At 50.1% G+C, this 22,455-nt stretch overlaps 1 protein-coding gene across 3 annotated transcripts in view; it reads left to right on the top strand.

Annotated features, from left to right (window-relative positions):
- The window catches only part of PBX1 (PBX homeobox 1), a 131,441-nt gene extending 125,416 nt beyond the window's left edge, over positions 1-6,025 (top strand). For all 3 annotated transcript variants that reach the window (XM_080624099.1, XM_080624097.1, XM_080624098.1), the window contains one exon: positions 2,975-6,025. Coding sequence is in view for 2 of the 3 variants with exons in the window: in XM_080624097.1 (XP_080480223.1) it covers positions 2,975-3,067 (93 nt within the window). In the remaining variant the exon portion in view is untranslated. The remainder of the gene's footprint in view (positions 1-2,974) is intronic.
- Positions 6,026-22,455: the final 16,430 nt, after the last annotated feature.

Here is a 22,455-nt window from a genome sequence, read left to right as displayed (position 1 = left end):
TGGCAGAGTCATCTCCCAAGCCCATGCTGGAGGCCCAGGCAGAGAGCCATCTAGCCTTGCTGGAGGTGACCAAACTTCTGGGAGGCCTTGTGGAAATGGGCAGCAAATGGGTTGCTTCAGCCATCCATCAGTGAGGCTCCATCACTTGGACAGCCACCAAGGCCTTGGCTGTGCTTTGGCACCATAAGGTGACATATGAAGAGATGTCCCAGAGACCATTGCTCTGTTCCTGTTTCATGAAGAAGTCACAGCTGCATGCAGGGGCTGCTCAGAAAAGTCTGAGGAGGAGAAGCCTTCTCAGAAGACTCCCTCATTTTTGAAGGAGATCCCTAGCAATTTACTTCAGTCAGATCCCAATGGGATCTTCTTGCTTCAGAAGGAGGCAGGGCCTGGCTGTGTAGAATTGGATGCATCCTGAATGTGTTTTGGTCCATGCAGCAACAGGGTGAACTCCAGTAAAGGGAAGATGAGTGTAAATGGTGCCTATATGCCCTCTGTTTTGGGAAGAGTCTTGCCTCCTCATGGAGGGCTTGTCCATACCAGAAGATAGCATTAAGATGATAAAGTCATGGCCAACCTTGAGGCCTTCCCAGGCTGGGGGAGCAGGAGAGTGTGGGATATGTGGAAGGTTTCCTGATCTGGGTCAGCCTTTCCCCAACATCCTCTTGGCTTCCTACTGAATGCAACCAAGATGGTAATTGACAGCATGGACTCCCACAATACATGAAGGCTGATTTCCAATCTGGAGAACATGAGGCTCCCCAGCACTGTGGGAGGCAGGGTGCTAAGCGTCGAGGCACTGCAGTCCCTGCCTGCAAGACGCTCTCCCTTTCATTCCTTCCAGCCGTGGCTGGCACGCCAAAGCCTCGCTAAAAATAGTTAAGCACAATAGGGACAGAGCCCTGCTCCATGTGGCCCCCTCCACTCTCCCCCCTCCTGCTCGCAGTAATGACCCTGCAAACACTAAATGGCATCTGAGTGCATTAAGCAGCAAACTCTCCGGTGACATAGCAATTACAGCTCTGAAATAGATTTGGTGCGTCATGGAAGATAAGGGTTTTGAAAGTTTCTGTTGTGATTATAGCTTGTAACTCCAACAAATAACAGGCTTGGTAATAAGAGGCTGCCAGCTTAGCTATTGTGGTTCTCTCTCACTGATGGCACGTAAATTGCTATTAATGTCCTAAGTGTACTTGAATATGCCAGTCTCGGGGCGGTGGAGTTGGCTCTGTGTTTCTCTTTACGTGGCCTGTCATTGTCGGGCTGATAATCTACAGTAATTGCTGCCTCTTGCAGCGGTCCAAGATGTGTAAGGGTGGCTGCTGCATCTCATGAGTGCAGGGATGGTGGATCAGGGTCTGGGTACAGATGGAAGCTGATGGGGGCTGTGGGCACATTGAGCCGATCGTCTGCGCAGGTTGGGGGTACCTGGGGCTGGTAATGTTTGTGCATAGTCTGGTTTCATGCTTGCACCCACAGTGCAGTGGGATTTGCTAACTTGCTAGCAGGCTTAGGTCACGATATCCTGTCTTCCTAGCTGTTGCTGGAACCCCATGCACGTATGGAAGAACACGCAAGCCCATTGTGTGTGTGCACGCCTCTGTCTTTTTTGCTTTGTGCATGCCCTGCTGTGCGGTGGTTGCATTCCTCAAAATATGGGTTCCCATGGCCCACCTGTGGCCAGCTCTTTCCTCTCATTTCAGCTGCCTTTCAGCCAGGCAGGAGCTGGTCAGCAGCGTGGACAACCCACCAGCAAGTCCCAGACAGTTGCCCTGTGCCCTAGGGCCATGAGGCTTTTCCTACCCTTACCCTGTTTCAGGGAGTGGGGCCCCAACTAGTGTGGCTGGTGACGGATGCCCTGTGCCAGGAGGCAGTGGGACAGGCAGCCAGAGAGGACAAAGCAGCCACAGCACATTTGAACTGCGACAGCAACTGCTACTGACTTGAGCTTGGGCAGTGGTTGGAAAGGATTCATTAGCTGAGCACTGAATCAATGTCAGAGTGAGCAGAGGAGGTTGGCTGCGACATCTGCTCCTCTCTAAAGTGGATGGCAACCGTGGAGGAGCAGCTTCTGTGCGCTGCCTGCAGCAGTGGAGCCCTCCAGTAGCTCTGCTCTTGAGAGATGGGAGGATTTGTCTCTGCATCTGCTTTTAGGAGAAGAAACAAGTTGTCTGCCACACTTTGCTGTACAAACCCTGGGATGAGATATGGTGGTAGCACCTCCATGGCACTGTGGCTTAGGATGCCCCAAGGAGTGGTTACAGGGAGCATGGAGGGTCAGCCCCGGGTGGCAGAAATATGTTTCTGGTTTTATTATAAAGTGAGGAGAGGAATGCTTTTGCATTGGAAGCAGAGATGTGGCCCAGATCCCAGAATACAACTTTCACAGTGGCAAGAGAGGTGTTTGGACAATGTGTGTTTCCTGAAACAGGCTTGGAAGCTGATGGCTTCCCTTGCACAGGGATCATGCAGCAGGAGGGGTGCGTAGAAAGGCAGCAAAGGGGAACATGGAGCTGTGCTGGAGAACATAGCACAGCTCAGCAGTCCCTTGAGACCTGTTGTTCTTTGTGTTCATAGCACCTGAGTCCAGATAATATCTCAGGATGGTGTTTCTGGAGTGAGATGTTTGCTGTTTTCCTCCTTCCATATGGGGAAGGGTCATATTTGGGGGTAAAAAACCACCATACAACCAGAACTCAGAGTTTCTGCAGAAAGATGTGTTTTTTAGGGGGCAGAATTTTCACGAGCACTTGCAATTTATCAAAACCTGTGTTTTCAACAGAATTGTTTCTGCCCCATCCCCCTGATGGAGCCCTGTGGTCCGCAGTGGGATGAGGAAGCCAGAGGGGACAGCTTTGCCCCCTACATCAGCGCCTGCTGAGGGAGAAGCAGGAGAGTCTGAGGTGGATAGGTGGCTTGGGCAGAGTTGGGTGTGCTATTGGTGACTGACATCTCCATGTCTCCCTTCCCGCAGGCTAATGGAGGTTGGCAAGACGCTACTACCCCATCGTCGGTGACCTCCCCCACAGAAGGCCCTGGCAGCGTTCACTCTGATACCTCCAACTGATCTCCTAGCAAATTGCATCCCTGGCTGAGCCGATCCCGGCGGGGCAGGAGGGGAGGGGGCCTCTCCTAACACCGCAGCAGTCAGACTGGAGGTGAACCCAATCAGCACACACAAGAAGACTCCTTCTCTTCTCTTCTCTTCGTCGGGATGCTTTTTTCAGCCAATCTGGACACTTCTTTATACTCTCTTCCCTTTCTTTTCTGGGTAGAAGCCGCTCCCTCCCTGCCACTGCCACACCACCACTCCCTTCCCCTCACCCCTTCCCACCGAAGGATATGTCAACAGGTAGAAGGATTTTAAGGAGGAAAAGCAAAAATCAACTGCCACCACACAAAACAACCCCAAAGCAGTGTACAGCCTCATGCTGGGCGTCTTTCTGAGGAGCCACAAACGTACCTCAGTCATATCTCACTCCTTTATTAGCAGGCAGCCTCCCTTACTCCTCCTGTCTCATGCTACCTCTCCATAGGGAAATGCCACCACAGCCCTGCTGCCGCCTCATCTCCGCCGGCCCTGGCCACAGCCAGAACCTCGCCTCCCTGCGCCCAGCCCTGCTTCAGTGAGCTGTCCCCTGTGCGCTGCTGGTGATGGGTGGGTGGACACAGCCTCTGTGCATGTAAGAGAAGAAGTCGGCATGCTCCCTTTTGCTTCCAAAAGGTACCAGCCCATTCCCAGCCCTTGGTAAACTGACAGCACTTCCTGGTCCCTGCCCTGCCACAAATCTCACTGGCTGCTGTGGGCTGAATGAGCCATGGAACCCTCCATCCTCTCTGCCTGCTGTTGGAGGGGAGGAGAGGAGAGAAGGAAATGAGGCAGAGGCAGGTGAGAAATGGCCGTCACTGATTACAAAGGCACTGAGCACCTCTGTGGTGGTGTACACTGATCAGTTTTCTCACAGCACCTAGGGAGGCTGGTGGTGGATGTATTCCTGGCAAGGAAAGTGTCATGGGTTGTTTGCTTGTGTTTCTGGGACCATGCCACACTGCAGAAGAGGAGGAGATGGGTTCCCCAGTGCAGGCAAGACCCTCAGAGGATGGTGGCACCTGCTGCATTCCCAAAGCCATGCCAGGCTAGCAGCAAGGGTTGGGCGGCAGGATTCAAGGGGCTTGATGTGGTGGGGTGAGCACAGTGGGTGCTTTCAGTAATGGTTAAAGCAACAGCTCTGTAGGATAAGGGGTGCCCCTCTTGGGGATGTCTTTTCGATAAAGCTCCTGGTTTTATCCCTGTTACTCTGGACAGTAGCATTCAATACCATAGGAAGACTCATGGGATTTTCTGCCCAGATTTTCTGGTCTGCTCTTTGGACAGCTGGTGATGGCTGAAACACAACTTCAGGCAGCTGATGCTGGGAGAACATGGCTTTCATTGAAGAACAGGGTGAGGAGGCACCAGTGTGCCCCTGGCAATGGGCTGAGCTTTGTGCCATAGTGGCACTTTTGGCCACTGGTTCTTCCAGTGGGTGAGAGCAGGTTCAGCCATCTTGTGACAAGATCCTGGGTCTCATAGGGATCACTGTGGGTGCAGCATAAATAGCACCTGAATCTGAATACCTCTTGGCCACATCTCATGCACTTGCACATCCATGCCCACCCTGCCAAGTGCCGGTGCCAGCCATCTCAAGATGGGAACTGCCAGTGCAAAGCAGCCTTAAGCAGGAAACACATAAAATTACAGCTCTGCCAAAAAAATTTCTACCATTCTGGTGGAAAAAATGATGGTTGGCCTGCAGGCCACAGCAGTGGTGTGCCCACAGCTCTGACGTGCTGTTGCCTTGCAGCTCGGGGCCAGCAGTTTGACTCGCTTGAAGTGGAGGTGAAGCCTGCCTTTCCATGGGGAACAAGCCCAGAAGGCTTCAAAACATCTGCTCTGAAATTTGTGACCTTTCCCCAGATATGAGGTGCCAATTCATAAGATTTTCTCCTTCCGAGCTGGTGGGGTCAGAGTAGGATGCAAAAGGTAGATGAGAAACAGCACAAGCTGCCTTTTGCTTGGTTTTTATATCTCCAGTTGAGACATTCTGTTCCTTTCAGATCTATGCCCGGGGTTGGAGGCTGTGTTGCAGAGCATGATGCAACAGGTGAGGTCTGGGGCTGCTTCCCAGCTGGGAATATCTTAAGAGCAATGAGAAGCTGGTTTCTCCAAGAAGATGGTTAGGAGGTGTTGCCCATCTTCCCCAGCTGTGCACCTTCCTGCTCTCCTCCTCCCGTGGCTTCCCCCCAGTGCAGCCTTTTCACCATTTCCAGGTTATTTTATACGAAACCATTCTGGCAAAGCATTTCAGGGACATAGGACTGGGTCAGGTCTGTTCTCTGGAGTGGCAGCAGTGCTGTGCCTGCAGGAATGCCATGGTACCTCTTGGAAATCAACCGGGAACAATCCAGAACCACCCGCTGACTGGAGCCGGCCCATGCCAGGGCTGCTTTCCCCTGCCCTGCAGCTGCTGCCCCTCCTGCCTGCACTCCCTGCCCACAGCACCCCTGTCCTGGGCAGGGTGCTCACTCCTCCATGGTACTTTGCAGATCACCTCCTGGGTTCCCTGATTGGTCCCTCCGGTTTGTGTTGGCATAGCTGCTTGCTTGCCTTTTCCTTTGCCTTCTTTATTTTTGGGGTTTGTTTCTCCTCCCCTTTCATCCCTTCCCCCAGCCCCAAGTGTTGTGGGGTTTTTTCTCCTTCTTTTTTTTTTTTTTTTTCTGCCCAGAAAAACCTGACTTCGATACCAAAAAAACAAAACAAAAAAACAAAAACAAACAAAAAAACTAACAAAAAACCTGCAGAAACAAAAAAAAAAAAAGAAAAAAAAAAGCCACAAAAAAACTCGATGATTCTTTCAGCTTTATTAACATTTTCCATTGTTTCTTGCGATTTGTGTCTCGTTCTTTGTAGTATTGATGATAATGAACATTTGATAATGAATGTTCTTGTATATTCAGATAAAGGAGAAAAAAAACAAACCAAAAACGCAGTCAGAATTTAATAGTGTTTATAATAAAAGAATAAAAAATGACCCTCTTAGCACGCAAAATTGAACAGGGGGAAGGTCCCATCCCTGTTCTTTCTGTGGCAACAAGCGCTTCATTCCTGTATAGTTTATAACATCGAACTACCTACATTCATCTTTTTTTTGTTTGTTTGTTTGGTTTTCCCATTATTTTTTTCCATTTTCTTGCATTTGTGAATTAGTTCAAGAATGCTAGAAAAGTGTAGAGTTGTGCACACTCATTTCTTCTTACACAATGTTTAAAAAGTGACAGTAATTCATTTTGTAAAACTTTAAAAAGAAAAAAAATGGTTGGAATAGTGAGCATTAATAGGTACAGTCTAACACTTTATGTTTCTTAACGTTGAGACCCAGAAATTACCTTTTTTTTTGGCATTATTTGGGGGGGGGGGGGGACGGGGCTTTGATGATGCTGAGTTTATTTTGACCTGTCTGAGACATCAGCCTTGCTGCTTCCCCTGCGCTTTTGAGCTGTGCCCCAAGTGATGTGAAAAGTGATGGTGGTGTTTGGGGGGGGAATTGTCTCTCCTCCAGGGGGCCCCACTCCTTTTGATACCCAACCCAGAAGATCCTTAGGTGGCTGCTTTGGGGCTGAGTTGGGGAGTTACGTCTCCCAGAGAAGCATGTAGTCCCGTGGGGTTTTGGCAAGTAGATGCTGAGGGGTAATGGGGAGTCATGTTCTGAGCTGCTTGGAAGTGATGAAAGGGTATGAATCCTCCCCAGAATGTGTAGACAGTGGGCTTCAATGCTTTTATGCTCTGCTCTGAATCCCGGTGGCACCAGGAGTTTGCTGCAAGAGCCCTGTATTGGAGGCACCCATCAGCCCAACCACAGCTCTTGGCTGAAAAATTAATTTGGAGCAAGGAAGGTACCAACCTCATTTCAGTCATGGACCTTGTTGAGGATGGGGTCTCACAGCCTAGCCCCAAGCCCCAGCGGCACAGGGTTGCTGGGAAAGATAAGGGGCAAGGGACAGGACACGGCAGCCTCCCAGCCATGGTGGGACACAGCCAAAATGCCCCCAAATATAGCCTGAAATTTCAGTGGCTGCAGAGTGGGGTTCAAGGAGAAGTGCTAAGGAAGATGCTGGTGGGCACCACTTTAGTTTTCTCTTAAAAACAGTTTCCCTGTGCCCCCTCCCCAAAAAAACCCAGCTTTTCACATCACTGAATGGTTTAGGGTTTGGGGTATTATTTTTAATCCCAAGGTTTCCTGGAGTCCCTTTGTTTTCATACACCTTTATTATTATTATTATTATTAAGACTATGTAAATCAGACGTTGCCTGGGGGGTTGGTTCTGTCAGTTTGCTTTTTCTGTTCTTGCAAAGCCCTTTCTATCCCTTGTAAAGATGATCCAATTGTTCTGAGTTGCCTTTTCTTTTCTATTTTTCCCCCATCTTTTTTTTTCTTCTCTTCCTAATTGATTCCAAATATTAAAAAAAATTAAAAAAATAAACAAAAAAAAAAAAAAAAAAAAAAAAGAAAAACCCTAAAAAAAACCCCCACCTCTCTGTTCCGACCTGGTTTTGAAACTTTAAGCTTTTCTGCTTCTGTAAAGAAAAAAAAAGGCCTCTGTCTTTCTGATCCCAATTGAGACTTTTATGTTCTATGACAATACTAACAAGGTGTAGGTTTTACAGTTCCCTGATTTGTACTGGTAATGCATATTCCAAATAAATAGTTTCTTTTGTTGCAAAAAAAAAAAAAAAAAAAAAAAAAAAAAGAAACCAAACCTGGCGTTTTTTTGGGGGAGGAAAAAGAGGAACACAAGGTTCCCTGGGGCTTTTCTCCACGGGGGTGCAGGGGGCAGGAAGGGTTTGGGATGCAGCGGGAGCAAAGGCAATAGCCTGCTGCTTGGTCCTGCTTCTGGTGGTGTGAACTTGGGAGCTGGAGGGATGCGATTCAGGGGTGATGCCTGATGTGCAGCATTCCTGCTGCTGCCGGCACCTCCTCCCATGTCTCAGTTTCCCAGGCCGGGGGAAAGCGAGTACTGCTGGACACACAGATTTGTCTGTGCCAAAAACATTTTCAGTCTTTCCTTTTCATTGCTCATTCACTGCTTTTTTGGACTTCTTAGTGCACTTCTTTCCAAAATAGCTGCAATGGGGATTTTCTATCACACCCAGGCATGGGGCAGGGCTGGGGGGCAGGGGAAGGGTTGGTGGTTTCTTCTGTTTCCTTGGGGGTTTTAGGTTTTGGTTTTTTTTTTTAAAAAAAAAAAAAAAAAAAAAAAAAAAGAGAAACATTTTGAAAACATTTCTGAGCAAAAACTCATTTTACATTTAAAAATAATTTGCAATTCAAAAGAGTCTGTGCATGGAACAAAAACCAGAACAGCTCTGCCGTGTTCCTGGTGGTATTACGTGAAAAAGGGGGTGGCTGTGATTCCCCGGCTCCAACCTGGAGAAAGGCAGGCAGGACCTGCCACAAATGCCTCCAACACCCCACAGGGAGCAAAGCAGAGGGAAAGAACCCCCAGGGAGGCAGCACAGGGATGCTGGAGCTTGCCTTGAGCTGCTGCCCTGCTCCCCTATGGATTTCTTGTCAATGATTATTCAATCTCCAGCCTGACCTTTCTCTTCTAAATAACATGGCAATATCAGCTTGGGCCAGCCTCCAGCCCCGGCTGCAAATTAACTGTATCGCTCTCCAGCAGGAGACCCAAGGAGCCCCCTGGCCGCTGTGCTGCCAGACCGCCCCAGGAATTATCTCTCTCCACCGGTGCTCTCCTAATACCAGTTTAAATATCATCTTGCTCCCAGCTGTTTAATTCTAATGAATGCTCATCCTGGCTCCAAACATGGAAATGCTAAGAAGTCACACTGGGCCCGATGAGAGCATTGCCCCAAAAAGGCAGATGGCAGGAGGTGCTGCTGGGAGGAGGGGATACGATGCTGTTTGGGCTGGTGGCTCCTGGCATGCATCCTTTGGGTGCCAGGGTGGGTTTGAGCATGTTGCACCTCTCCCAGCTCGAGTCTTTCCCCTTCCCTGCAAAAGCAGATGATTTTAAGATGGGAAAAGGGCACATGGAACCTCCTAGAGTGGTCAGGGGCAGCTGGAGGGCCTGGCTGGGTGTAGCATCCTTCCTCCCTCTATCCCTCCTTTGCTGGTTGCTTGTGGCTGAAAGAGAAACCAAACTCACAGGAACCAAACTTGATTGTTTGTGGTTTCGTTGCTATCATCTTGTTCCCCCTCTCGGCATTCACACCTCTTCCTTCTCGCCCTGCCATTCCCTTATCAATAGGATTTTTGTTTTTCTTATTTCCCCACATTTGGGCAATAAAGTTTGGTGAGAGCAAACCCCAAGGCAGGCTCCTGCACTTTTTCTATTTCACATTATAATATTTATAATATTTTAGACAAACAGGGTGGGGAAAGACAGGCATGGACATAACATGGACCAAGCCCTACAGATTTCCACGACAGAAGCTTCAGAAGGCTTTTGGTGAGCAGAAACCAGCTGCTTGGTGGCAGTGCCTTGGACATTCTGAGTCCCCCCAAGATCCCTTGTGCATGTCCTGATCCACACAATGCCTCTTGCAGCTTTTTCTCCTCATAGGCAGCCGCCAGCATTCCCTGGCTCCTGCCTGCCTGCTCCCACCTAGCTCTATGCTGGGGGCTCCAGCCAAGAGACACCAGCCACTGCCATCACTGGGGCAAACCATCGGTGTACGAGGGCTGGCAAATCACACCCCAGTTATTAATAATCCCTCCAAACTAACCTAGTGGTTGGGAAGCATTAAAGTTACTGGTTGCAGTAAAGCCCCCATCTGTTTGTTGGAGAGTTTAATATACAGGAGGAAGTATCACCTATAAAAGGCGAGGGTTATGTTTTCCTCCAGTTCACCAGGAGTCTATAACTTACGACCTCCATAAATGTGAGTGGGTCTAGCAAGTCAGCCCATCAGTCTTTGGAGTAATTCTGCTTTGTAGTAAAATGTTTTACTGTGCCTTAGATGCACCAGCCCCCTGCCTCCGGGCAGGCAGAGGAATGGTGGCCATCCCTGGGTCCCTCTTCTGCCAGCACCATGGGAATCGTGTGGAGGGGTGATGCTGCCCATTCTTTGGGCATGGTGGGTGCAGCAGCCTAGAAACAAAATAAAATAAGATTAAAAAATAAAATAAAATAAAATAAAATAAAATAAAATAAAATAAAATAAAATAAAGCAAAACAGAATAACCCTGCCCACAGGCATGAGCTATTGGGAATGTGTGCTACACCTTTTAGTTATTGCTAATGGGCTAGAGTTTTAATAGCTTTATAGGGGAATTGTGGTGGCCTTCTGTGTGCTGGCTGTTCAAGGTGCCGGAGTGGCAGTGCTGCCCTGGGAGCTGCCTGCGAAGGGGGAACCCAGGGACAGTGATGCAGGGGTGCATGGTGCTGGCAGAGGAGGAGGGTCTGATGGATGGGTACTGTCTCAGCACAGCCACAGGTGCTGATGGCACAGAGGCAGGGCTCGACCGAGACCGGGTGGAAAAAATATACATTTAAAATTACCTCCTTGCCAGGTCCTGTGGCCACCGAAAGGCTTTGTTCACCCCCAGAATCAACCCAGTTTGCCTGCAGCTATCACTGGCCCCAGGGCAGAGCAACTGAACGGGGCTGGGAGAGTCGAGCTAATTAAAAATGCAAATGAAAGATGGGGCCGCGGCTGCTGTCACTTTCCGAAGGTGCAAATTACAAGGAGGGTTTATTGGCAGGTTCTCATTCAGAGCCGCATCCCAGTCTCCCACAGCCACCGCTCTCGAAGGACAGGCAGCCCCTGCCTCGCCACTGCAACCACCCGACAGCTGGAACAGGTTCTGTCATTCCTCCCCTTGAAGCAACCTCCAGAGCAGGAAAAAGGGGGTAGAAGGAAGGATGGGGGAAAATAAAGTTGATTTGAAAAAAAAAGAAGGGGGGGGAGGAGTTTACCTGGGTTTTGATGGGGTTTTTGGTTTTGTTTTCTTTTGTTTCATTCCCACCTCTTTGTATGAAAATGATTCTTCAAAATGAAAAAAAGAAACATCAGAGGCAAATACTCGCTAAAACAAATTACACAGGGACTAAAGCAGCCCTGTCCCCTGCCAGCGGCACTGGGCATGCTTGAGCCCACACCACAAATACCTCATTTCTGCTTCATCCATCACTACATGGCTTCATGGCATTGCCCCTAAATACTCAATATATTCTTGGAAACACTGCCCTAGCTCAACCTGTAAAATCCAAGCTGCAGTGCACCCAGCATGGAGAAGAAACTAAAGATGGAGGTGACCCACACAGCTCTGTCCAGAGCATGACCCTGAGCGAAGATCATCTTCCCAGCCCTTCCAGAAACATGGGGGTTTTGCCCAATTCTCCTGGGTTTGGGGGTGATTTGGAAGCGGCCATGGCAGGGATGGCTGCAGTGATTGCCGAGGGCCACGCCAGCGATTCTCCCACTCGCTGACTCAGCTCCAACGCAGCTCCCTCGTCCTGCAGCTAATTAGGTTCCAGCCTCTCATCTTGTTAATAAGCTTCCAGTTCATTTGCATACAAAAAAAAAAAAAAAAAAAAAAAAAAGAGAGGAAAAGCAAGCAGCTCATTTTGCCTTCAACATGTGGCTAATGCTTATTAAAATATTTAACCTTTTATTATGGCACAGAAGCATCTGTTCAGGCAGAGCGTGGTGCAGACAGATGCAGGCATTACGCTGCTTCTCCAGCCTGCCAGCCTCTCCCAGGCTGCACCCGGCAGCAAGGCTCTAGCACTGTAAGAGACACCCTATGGAGGGTCCCCACCAGTGTCTGCCAGTGCAGAGCTATTGCAAGCCCCTGGGGCAAGGGGAAGATGCCGCAAAACACAGGGAACTTCAGCTCCTGAACCCTGTGTCCATGGTCTGCAGCATTTCCTGAGCATGACTGCGGCATTAGGTGGTTAATGCCATTGAGCTGCCTCAAAACTCATCCTTTGAGCTATTGCCTTTCAGAGCTAAATAAAAAGGGCCCAACTACCAAGACCCTGCTCCTATCAAGACCTCTGTCCTCTCAAGACCCCTCCTCTCCTATTGAGACCCCTCTCATAGTGAGAACCCCTCTCCAGGAGCTGTATCTCAGCAGCAGCCACTCCAGGCGCTGGGTATGCACCCAAGTGCCCCCTGAAAGGTAGCACCACCCCAGGGACCAAGCCCAGCCTTGCAGGCGTGAGGAGGAGTGAAGGAGAAGCTGCTGTCCCAGCTGCAGCCATGCAGTTAATTTGCTGATGATTAATTAACCCGGGATTAGGAGGTTTGTGAGGGAAGTGAGGAGCACTGTCTGGAGCCTGGCCACCATGGGGTTGTGCTGGGACAAGGGCTCCTGGCCACCACTGTTGCCAGCTGCCCAGTGCCAAGCAGGGGTCTCCAATAAATTGCCTGTGCTTCCAGCGTGGCTGGGCTTGTGGAAAAGTCTGCTGTGCAAAAGGGCTGGCGGCTACACAGCTGTGACCTCTGTACGAAATAGAAGACATAAATATAATAATCTATATAATGTATTTATGTGCATACATGTGTAGGTAGAAGTGACTTGGTAGTGTGCTATCTCCCAGGACCTATAAAACCCCTGAGATTTGTAATCCTGGTGAGCACAAGCAATGCATTTAATGCTTGGAAAAACAGGAGAGAACTGCAGTGAAATAGTACAGACACCCCAACACCTCCCAAGGTAAACTTGGGCCACGTTAAAGGCAGAGACCCAAAACCCAGCTAGGCAGTCATTTTTCCTTGTTTACAGGCAGCTTCTCACCATGGCATGAGAGTGTCCTTGAGTACCTTCACTCCTGGGGCAAGAGGCAGTACAAGGACATCACCCTCCAGTCTGGTGTGTCCCAGAGCTCTGACCTGTGCTGGCATTTCAGGCTGGGGATACAACCAGCAGATCCTGACCCACTGTCTCACACTAATGGCCCTGGCTCGCTCCCCCAGGACTTTGCTGCTGTCACCTTAGCCTTGATCCCTAGTTATTATAAGCAGGTTCCTGGTTAAGCACTGGCTGCCAGGCAGGGGCTGGAAAATGTTGCTTTGCAGGGCTGTATCCAAACTCCAGCATTGTACTGGGTACTGGCACCTCGCAGCAGCTAAGAGCCAACAACAACCTCGCCTCTGCCTCCTTTCAGAAACCTGAAAACTTGACATGTGCTGGAAGGGATAAAAAATCCACCGAGGCCAGGGGCTGCAGAGCAGCTTTTGAAGCTGATAGCGGCTGAAGGCTTGTGGGGAGCATCCCGGGAGGCTCCTGCTGCGCAGGGCCAGGTGGAGGGGTGCCTGCAGGCATACCTGTCTGGGGCGATCAGGGCTTCGGCCTGTCTGCTGCATGTTCTCTGAAGGTCATCAGGGCGGTCCCTGTCCTCAGGCTTTCTGCGGGCTGTGCAGACGCTGCCTTTTGTTGGGAGATAATAGCTGGTGTGTGACTGCAGCAATAACTCTTCCTCCTGTGCCGCGCTCCTCGGTGGGATGGCTGCAGCCAGGGCTGCTTCTCCAGCAGGTTGATCTGTGTGCCCCAGCACTGTGGTCAACTCGCCTGGCTTTCTGCAAGCCATTCCTCATGATGGAGGGCAGGGAGATGCTGCCCAATCCTGCTGGAGCAATGATGGGGGAGAGATGCTGGACCGAACAGCAGCACAGTGGGAAGCAGCTGGAAATGGGACCGCTGAGCCAAATACAAACCAGGACCATGCTAGAACTGCCGTGAAACAGAGGAGCAGCCTGTGTCCTTCTGCGGCCCTTGGGGAAGAGGGCATCAGGAAGGAGCACCTTGCTTCCAGTGCAGCGCAGTCTGCAAACCCATGTGCTGAGACCTGTCCTGTTGGCAGCATCCAGAAAAGCAAACCCACAATGCTGTACCACTTAACCTCTTGCACTGGTGAGATGGGGTCTCATCCACGTCTTCCCTTCAACTCTTGGTAGGTGCCAACCAGCCTGGGCACAGCAGCATCCCAACCAGGGCACAGGAGGGTACAGATGCCCAAAGGGACAGGTTGGTACCCCCGTCGCTGACACAGGAGCTGTGCATTCAAGATCCACCTTCATGTTCTGGTTTATCATAACTGGGTATGTACCCTTTGGCACAGAAGACAGCAGAGACCACTGGTTCAACAGCACCACCAGCATGAGCCTTCCCAAACCGTGCTGGTGTGAAGCTTCAAAGGCAAGGAAAATCTTTCCCAGGCATTCTAAGGGGGCCGGGACCCTCAGCTCGGGCACTACCTGCATTGTTCCTCATGTGGCAGGACCATTTTTTGGCCACAAAGCCCCATGAGCACTGCCACCACCCCTATGCTGGGCACCTGCATCTCCAGCAGCAGCCCTGACCCTTGGCAGTGGGATGTTCCCCTCTCCCTGCCCTTTGATCCCCCCTGCCGCTGACAGCTTCCCGGAGGATGTTTTGTTGATGGTGTCACCCTTGACCATTAGCTCTTCACGCATGACTGTAACATGACATCTCTGATGTGGTGCCGCCAGCAGCCAACAACTTCAGAGAGCAATTAAAGCCGAATGACTCACTGTGGGCGAGAGCATCTTTGACCACACATCTGTATCTCTCTCCCGGCCCCAGCCCCACACCACCCCCCCATCCCTAAATTGCCCCAAAATGCGCTTTCCCCACTTTTTGGGTCGGGATAGCCATAGGGAAGGATAGGCAAGATGGGTTCAGCAGGTTTGGAGCCATGTCCAGCACCAGCAGAAGGTGACCCATCCCCAGGTACGGGGTTTTGGAGGTATCTCAGCTTTGTCTCTGGGACCATCCTGACCTGGTGGGCTTGATCAAGATCTGCCTTGCTCCTTTTCATGTGCCATTATGATTTTAAGAGCAGGGAGGCCAAGGTGGTGGGTTTTCTATGTGATTAGCTGCTGAGATGAACGTTAATTATTTTTCAATTTCCATAAAGTACCCCATTGACAGAAAGATTAGTTAAACCTGCCCACAGCTGTGGAGGATCGCTCAGAAATTGGGAAGGGTGGAGGAGGGGAGAGGGAGCAGATAACAGGGCGAAGGATGGAAAAGGGAGTCCAGACAGCGCCACCAAGCCTTGAGAGGAGAAGGCAGCGGGACTCCACTGGCTGCCCACATGCTATGTGAGGGATATAGATATGTGATGACAGGAGGGGAAAAATAAAATCATGGGATATTTCTGGGGTCAGACTCCACACACAGAAACGGTGAGTTGCTCTGCCTGGTCTTTTCTGACCCCACCTATTGCCCCATGAGCCAGCAGAAGAGGCTGAGCCATCCCACCCAGCAACAGCACCCATGGCAAACAGAGCCCCCAGGCTATGGATGGGGCAATTGATTTCTGATGCTTTTGTGCATTTTGTACCAAACCCCCCTCTGAATTCGCACCTCCCCCCTTACCCCAAGTGAGCCCGTGCAACCCGGGAGTGCTGTGGATCTGCCACGTGACAGCATGGAAGTGAATTGCAAATGACATTTCATTAACAGCTTGAATAAAGCTGTTTTCCCTGTTTCCTGCTATGCCCAAAAGCAACAGTCATCTTTTGCACAAAGTGCTCTTCAAACCCCAACCCAACCCAGTCAATCTGGGGAGCACATCTGCAGGCGGTGTTGCCCCCCACATCCTCTCCCTATCAGGGCATGGCTTTTGGGACAGAGCAAAGGGGAAGAAAATAGTGGCTGAAAAGGGGCAGATGCCCAAGGAGGGGTGTCCATGCCCCAAAGCAGAGCAGGAGGATGCCCTAATGATTTTGCAGCAGGCTGTTGCTCCCAAAGGGCAGGAAGACAGACTCTCCTTGGGAAAAGGTGGTTAATGCTAGGCCTGGCCCAGCAAAGCACAGTGGAGGAGCAGCCATGTGCTATTGGGTTGCACACCCAGGACACTCAGCACCTTTTTGATGCCAGAACCTAGCACAGTGGAGTGGGAATGCCAGGGCATCGGCAAACCCAGCCAGGACTGTAGCATCCCTCTTCTCCACTGCAAAGAGGGTTGAGGAGGGAGCTCAATGGGAAGCAGCAAGCATCAGCAGTTCCCAGGCTGCAGATTCCAGGCTGCATGGCCCTTCACTGGGGCTGTGCCCAGCTGTCCAGGGGGTGTCGGGTGGTAGGAGGAAGGGAGCGATGGGGCTGCTGTGCCCTCAGAGAGCGCTGTGCACAGCTGGGCACTGTGCGGCATCCCCGCCACGGCCACTTCCAAAGCCAGCTGAGACCCCGGGCGCCTGCTTGGCGCTGTGGTGGGGGGAGCGCTCCCATACCCAGCACCTCATAGCGTCTGCCCAAAGCACCCCCAAAGCACCCTGTGATGGGCACCCCTGAAACCACAAGAGTGAATTTCCCCCCACGCGGCTGCACGAACCCCACTCTGCGCCCCATGCGGGAGCCAGGGCCCCTGCCAGGGAGAGCAACTCCCGTCCCCACTCCCACTTTTGACGTTATTCAGCTGGACAGAGGGATGTCTGGGCGAATCATTTTCAACGCTCTTCCATATTCATAATGGGCTAAATATAGGGGAGCAAAGTGGGACCTGGCGGGCAAAGTCCCCCCGTGGTCAGAGCCGATGACTTCTCCACCGAGATGAAATGCCGGCGTCAGCCCCGCCGCAGCCCTGGGGGCACAGGAGCTGTACCTCACCAGCCCCCCAACCAAAGCGCAGTTGTTCGGGGCTTTTTTCTTTAGCTCCCGGTGGCCAAATTCAAAATCATGTTTTCAGCCAGTCAAGGGAGTCAGCGGAGCAGCCCGGGAGGGGGTCTGCTGGCCCTGGCACCCCCCCATCCCCCTGGTTCTCATCTTCATTAAGCGAGAAGGTTAATGATTTCAATTAGGGAGGAGGCAAGCAGCTAAATGAGTATAAATAAAGCTTTTTCTGAGCAGTGGCAGGGAACAGGCAGGAAGGGTGTGTGAAGAGCAGGAGCTCATGGGACTGTTGTGGGGATCCCATGGAGAAACACCCACAGCAGGAGAAAGCACTGTGTCCTGCTGAGCCAGGCCCTTTACCAGCCCCAGGCTGATGTGCTTACCAAAGATACTAATAAAGTGATGACTTTTGCCCCATGCCTCCCCTCCTGCCATTCCCTAAGGACTAAAGTCTCCATCAATGTGACCCTGGCTTTCCTCTAGCCCCATCAAAGCCACATTCATGCACTGGCCCCGGTGGTCCCAAGCCATGCCTGTGGCTTGATTCATGCCAGAAAAAAAATACCATGAAAAGTTAAAACCAGCCCCATATAATGGAAATTGGGACCAGATCCCTGTGGATTGCCAGGGTCCTCGCAGCTCTTCCAAAGCTGTCACTTACTGTACACAATAAAAAACATGAATAATATCAAGCCCAGCAAATAGTATTTGCAGTACTGTGGATAAGTTCTAAATAAAGTTTATTCACCAGTAAATCTGCTGGTCTCCCTCACCAAGGTGTCCCTACCCATTTACAGTAAAGAGTGGAAAGGTGAGCCCTGGGCAGAGCATCCCAGAAGGGCCCAGAGGAGTCCTCGGGGCTGCCCCTCCTTGTCACCACCTTTACCAGGTATTGTTAAATACCTCCATCAGTTTTCTGGTTCAACAGCGGCTCCCATGCTGGGTTTTTCTGGCAGGTACCCGACAGCCTGTGGCATCTGTTCAGTGCGATGGCTTCTGGGGACAGAGGGAAAGCCCAGGATGCCAAGGTGTGCAGCTAAGTCTCAGGCAGAGTCACGCACAGGGGTACAGTTGTGGGAAGCAGGTTTAATTTCTTGTCCTGCTGTGAGCTTGTAATTCAATGTGAGACAAAGTGAGAAAAAAACATGGAGGGGATTTCTGTTCTGGGGTTTGAATTAACATATTTTTGGGCATCTGGTTTTCAAATAATACAGCATGTCCCTTCCAGCACAAATAGATCAGCTCCTGTATTGGGTTGGCTTAGCAGAAATTTGGAGCTTATGCTTAATATGAGCAGTTTCACTGAATGCAAAGCTAGAAAGGTACAGGAGGTTGTATGTACACGTGTGTGTGTCTCCTTCATGCCACCACAAAGAAACACAGGCACAAGTGGCCAAACCTGCTACAAACAACTTGTCAGTCCCTTAAGATGTTCAGTGCAGGTAGGCATGCTGGTGTCTCAGGGGTCCCAGAGCATCTCTGCCTTCTTTAACTCAACCAGCACTCACCAGCAGTTGATGGCTCTTGGTTTAGAGGTAAGAAAAACCCTGGATTTGGCTTACCAGTGAGGATGCAGAGGGGCTGTCAGGCTGGCACTGGCCACTGAGGCATTTGCAGGGCTGTGGAACAGAGGTGTCAGGAGGATGGTGGTGCTGCCTGGCTGCTTCAATGACAAGTTGTGCTCTGTGTCCTATAGCTCATTTTTGCCTTGTGAGAAACTCAGCAGTAACTTTTTCCTGAAAAAACCCATATTCTGTGACTCATGGAAAAGGTAAGGTAAAGCACAGCCCCCACACTTGAACAGACGTGGCTATTTTAATAGACGAGGCAATAAATAAACCTGGTAGAGGTTTTTCAAGATTTCATTCATTTTTGATAGAGAGAAATTACTCCTTTTCCTCCATAAGTATATATAAAAAGTTCTCACTAGGAATCTGGGAGTTCACCAGCACATTTTCCAGGTCCCCTAGCTTCACCCCATGGCACCCAAAATGCCTTTTAGCATCCCAGCAATGGGAACCAAGGGCTTAAGTGAGAATAACTTGCATTAGAAATCAACCATGACAAAGTTTCCAGCAGTATGGTGGAAGAAGAAAGCTGAGCACTGTAAAAGCCCCAACCCTGGGAGGATTTATTTTAATTAGGTTGATTCATTTATAGCATGCAGTCTTTAAAAATAAGCATTTTAAACCAATCCACTGATTTCAGAAAGGCTGAGCTCGGCAGCACGGGGTGACTGTACCTGTCTCCTCTTTTAACTGTCAAACACAAAGATATCTCAAGAGGCTCAGTAAAAGCAGCTCTTTTCTCCACTGCCCTGCCAGCAAGAACCTTCTCAGCACTGGCCACAGCACAGCAGACTCCTGAAACTCAGCCCTGGACCTCCAAAATGCCTTTCAGTTCACCTTTGAGATACATTTAGTAACTCACCTTAATATTGATGCCCTCCATACACATTACTGCAGAAGGACTCTCGGCCTTGGCCAGCATAATTATATGTTCAATATTAACGGTCTTCATCTGTCAAAGCTCACCTGCACGTGTCTGTCCTCATCCTGTGGGGCTGGGCTGGTGCTCCACCGTCCCCAAATGCCACCCATTAGGCCTCAGCAAACCCTCTGGAGAAGAAGCCAAGGATGGGTTTGAGATCATCTTCCAGCACTGGTTTAGAAGTTTGAAGTGTAAGAAGGTGACAGCCCCATTCAGAAAGGCTTCTGACTCATTAGCCTCCTCCTGCCTGAGGGACCAGGGAAGTGCCAAGGTGGCCCCTGGCTTTGGCCAAACCAAACAAGACCTGATGACCAGTAGATCAGACCAAAAAGGATGATGCAGCTAAGGACCTGCAGCCATATCTCAAGTGGCATCAAGAGAAGACAAGGAACCCTTTTTGATGTGGCATGCTGCAGGCTTGGAAGACTTTTGGGGAGCTACAGATGGCCCCAGCCATGCAACCCTGATTTAGTCTTCCTCCCATATGTTCAGTTCCGTGAAACCTCATTTGTTTTGAGACATACTTGCTAAGCCCATGCAAGGACTGGGCAACGTGGTGGCTACAGAGAGGGCCCCTAGGGCTCTCCCTTCATCCCATGCGTGAGCCCCTCATGTTGCACAGAGCTGCACCAGTGACCTTGTCCAGGGAAGTCACGCCATCACCGTCATCAGAGCACAGTGGCACAAGAACCCCCTGTGCCAGCCAGGACCCCGACCCATTGTAGAGGGTCCAGGGCAGGCTCGGGGTGGGGGACTGCAGTCCCCGGCACAGCAGTCTCCACGGGGATGGCAAAGAGAGATAAAAAGTCCTTTTTCTAGTAAATCCTTTATGCTATTAGGGCCTTTTCCTCTGGGTAAGCAGGAAGCCTGCCTCTTTTTAGGCTATTATTAAAATTCAGGGCTAAAATCCCTTTGGGAGTGGAGAAGGCAGATAATCCCTGCTCCTCCTGACCTTCTTTCCCTCCTTGCATTGCAAGGTTACTGCAGCTCCCCAGAAATAGCTGCTCTACATGAGACACTCTTTTCCCTCCAGAAAAAAGAAAGAAAGAAAGAAAGAAAAACAAAAAAGAGAAAAAGATATTTCCACCCCCAGGATCCCTTCAACCAGAGGGGTCCCTGTGGCCAGAGCCAGCTGCCCCCCATCCATCCTGGGGGGTTATTCCTTGCCTCTCCATAAACAGCAGCTACAGAGTCAGCTGGAAGTATACATCTTAAGCCTGCTAGAAGGGCAAAACAGGGGGGGAGGAAATAAGGGGGGAAAATTTGCCTTAAACCACCAAACTTCTCTCCTATTGCCCCTCTGCAGAATAAAGAGCTAAAAGCAGTTTACTCTTTTCCAGAGTGGCAGACATCTGTCCCCAAGGATGAGAAACTGTGTGATGAATTGCAGCAGCAGTGGGGATTTTTGCCTCTGTTTTTGAAAAGTTCCCAAACTATAGGGTTTGCACCAAGAAAGTGTTGGCACAGCCTTCTCCACTGCAGCTCTCGTGATGTGGGGCATGCGGGGCTGCAGGCAGGGGAGAGGAAACATGCAGGGAAGGGAGACCTGCGGACGAACAGCCTCCTGCGCTGGGATATATGCCTTTAATGGCAGGCTAATCACTTATATCGATACTGATTTAGGGCTGGAGATTGGAAATCCCTGGGCTGTTGGGCGGGTTGTGCGTGGCTCCAGCTACCTCTAGTGGAAAGCAGACAGAAGCGGCCGCCCTCGGCTGTACCTCTTCCTCAAGGGCTTCGTTTGCTCCAAAGCGCTTTGCACCAACCTACTTGGGAAGTCTTATTGCAATATTTAGCTGTGTAAAACACTACAACCCGTCACTCTGAGCCCAGACATAGATGTATGCGAGTGAGTCTAGCAATTGTCCTGATTTTGAGTGGCTTTTCTCTTCCAGAAAGGCCAGGACCTGCTTATCCTGTATAGTCGAGCTGGGTGCAGTAGGTCTGTGTTGTGCAAGACCTCAGTGAACTGCTCCTGACAGTCCGAAGTCTCGGGCACCCCCACAAGCAGAGTGGCCAGGATTTTTTTCAGGACCAAAAGCAGGATCAGAGGCCCATTTTCCTGATACATGGCATAGGTGAATGAATCCCTTGAGGTCTGGCAGGGCTCTGTGACTTCCCTGTAAGGACATTCGGCAAGACTGGTGCAGAGGGATGAGCTCCTTGAGCATCTGTGCTACCACAAGCCACATATTCTCAAATAGCATTGCAACCTGGATATAAATGAGGAAAAATGCTTTTCAGCAGAGAAGCCTTCACTATCACCATTGCAATAAGCACACCCTTGCTGCAAAGATGCATGGTTGCAAAGGGTTAAAAACCCCCACATTCTTTTCATAGTAAACCCAAAAACACAGCACCGTACCAGCTACTAAGAAAAAATTAGCTCTATCCCATCCAAAACCAGGACACACAATTGCAACAAGTTTTCCTCTCCCAGAAAAGTTCTTTGGTGGTCTATTTGCACCCAGGAGAGAGGCCCCTTCGCTGGATTTTCTAGTGTAACCCCACAGAGACCAAGTCCACTTACTGTTCCTTTCTAGCCTCAAAACCTATTGTATTTTCTACATGCATTAAAGTGGGTTTGTGTCCAAAAAAAAAAAAAAAAAGAAAAAAAAATTTGCTTGCTTATTCCATGAATCCAGGAGCTGGTGCCTTCCAGAATGTCCCCAGATTGACTGCCCTTCACCACAGCAAAGCAGCAAGAGGCAGCAGTTACAGTCTGAGCAGAGGCCCTGGTCGGCCCCCTAACACCCCATGGCCCTGCGCCCAGAAACAACTGATATAAAATACACACGGCCTCAAAAATGATTGCTGTTAGCCTATAAAGAAACAGAAACATTTTTCAGTACCTCCGGCAGGCTCTGGCCTCACAATGTGCCTGGGAGAGACCTCTTGCAATAAACTTGGGTCAGGCAGATGGAAAGAGCAGCAGCTATTTGCACCCAAACCAAAAATTACTTTTTCATGCTTTTCATTGCACCGTCACCAAAGGGGAGGAAACAATGCCATCTCCTTCCCAGTTTCACAAGTCCCTGAAAACCATTTCCAAAATGGTTAACAAGCTCTGAGTGTCAGGGACAAGTGGGGCTGATGGAAAGGATTAGACATTAATGAAAGCCGTCTTCCAAAGCATCAATCACTCCACTTTCATGAGTTTCTTAATGTGGTGGGAACTCTGCCATGGCTGGATTCCTTTTATTTAAAGCAGAGATAAAAAGCTAGAGAGGTATTAATATTAATTAAGAGACAGACATTTGCAGAAACTTTCTTTACCCCATGTCACACCCAGCTCTTGGTTGTTCTCACTTCAGGGAAC

This window comes from Psittacula echo (assembly GCF_963264785.1).
Source record: "Psittacula echo genome assembly, chromosome: 7".
NCBI lineage: Eukaryota > Metazoa > Chordata > Aves > Psittaciformes > Psittacidae > Psittacula > Psittacula echo.
This window is presented reverse-complemented; position numbering and strand designations above follow the sequence as displayed.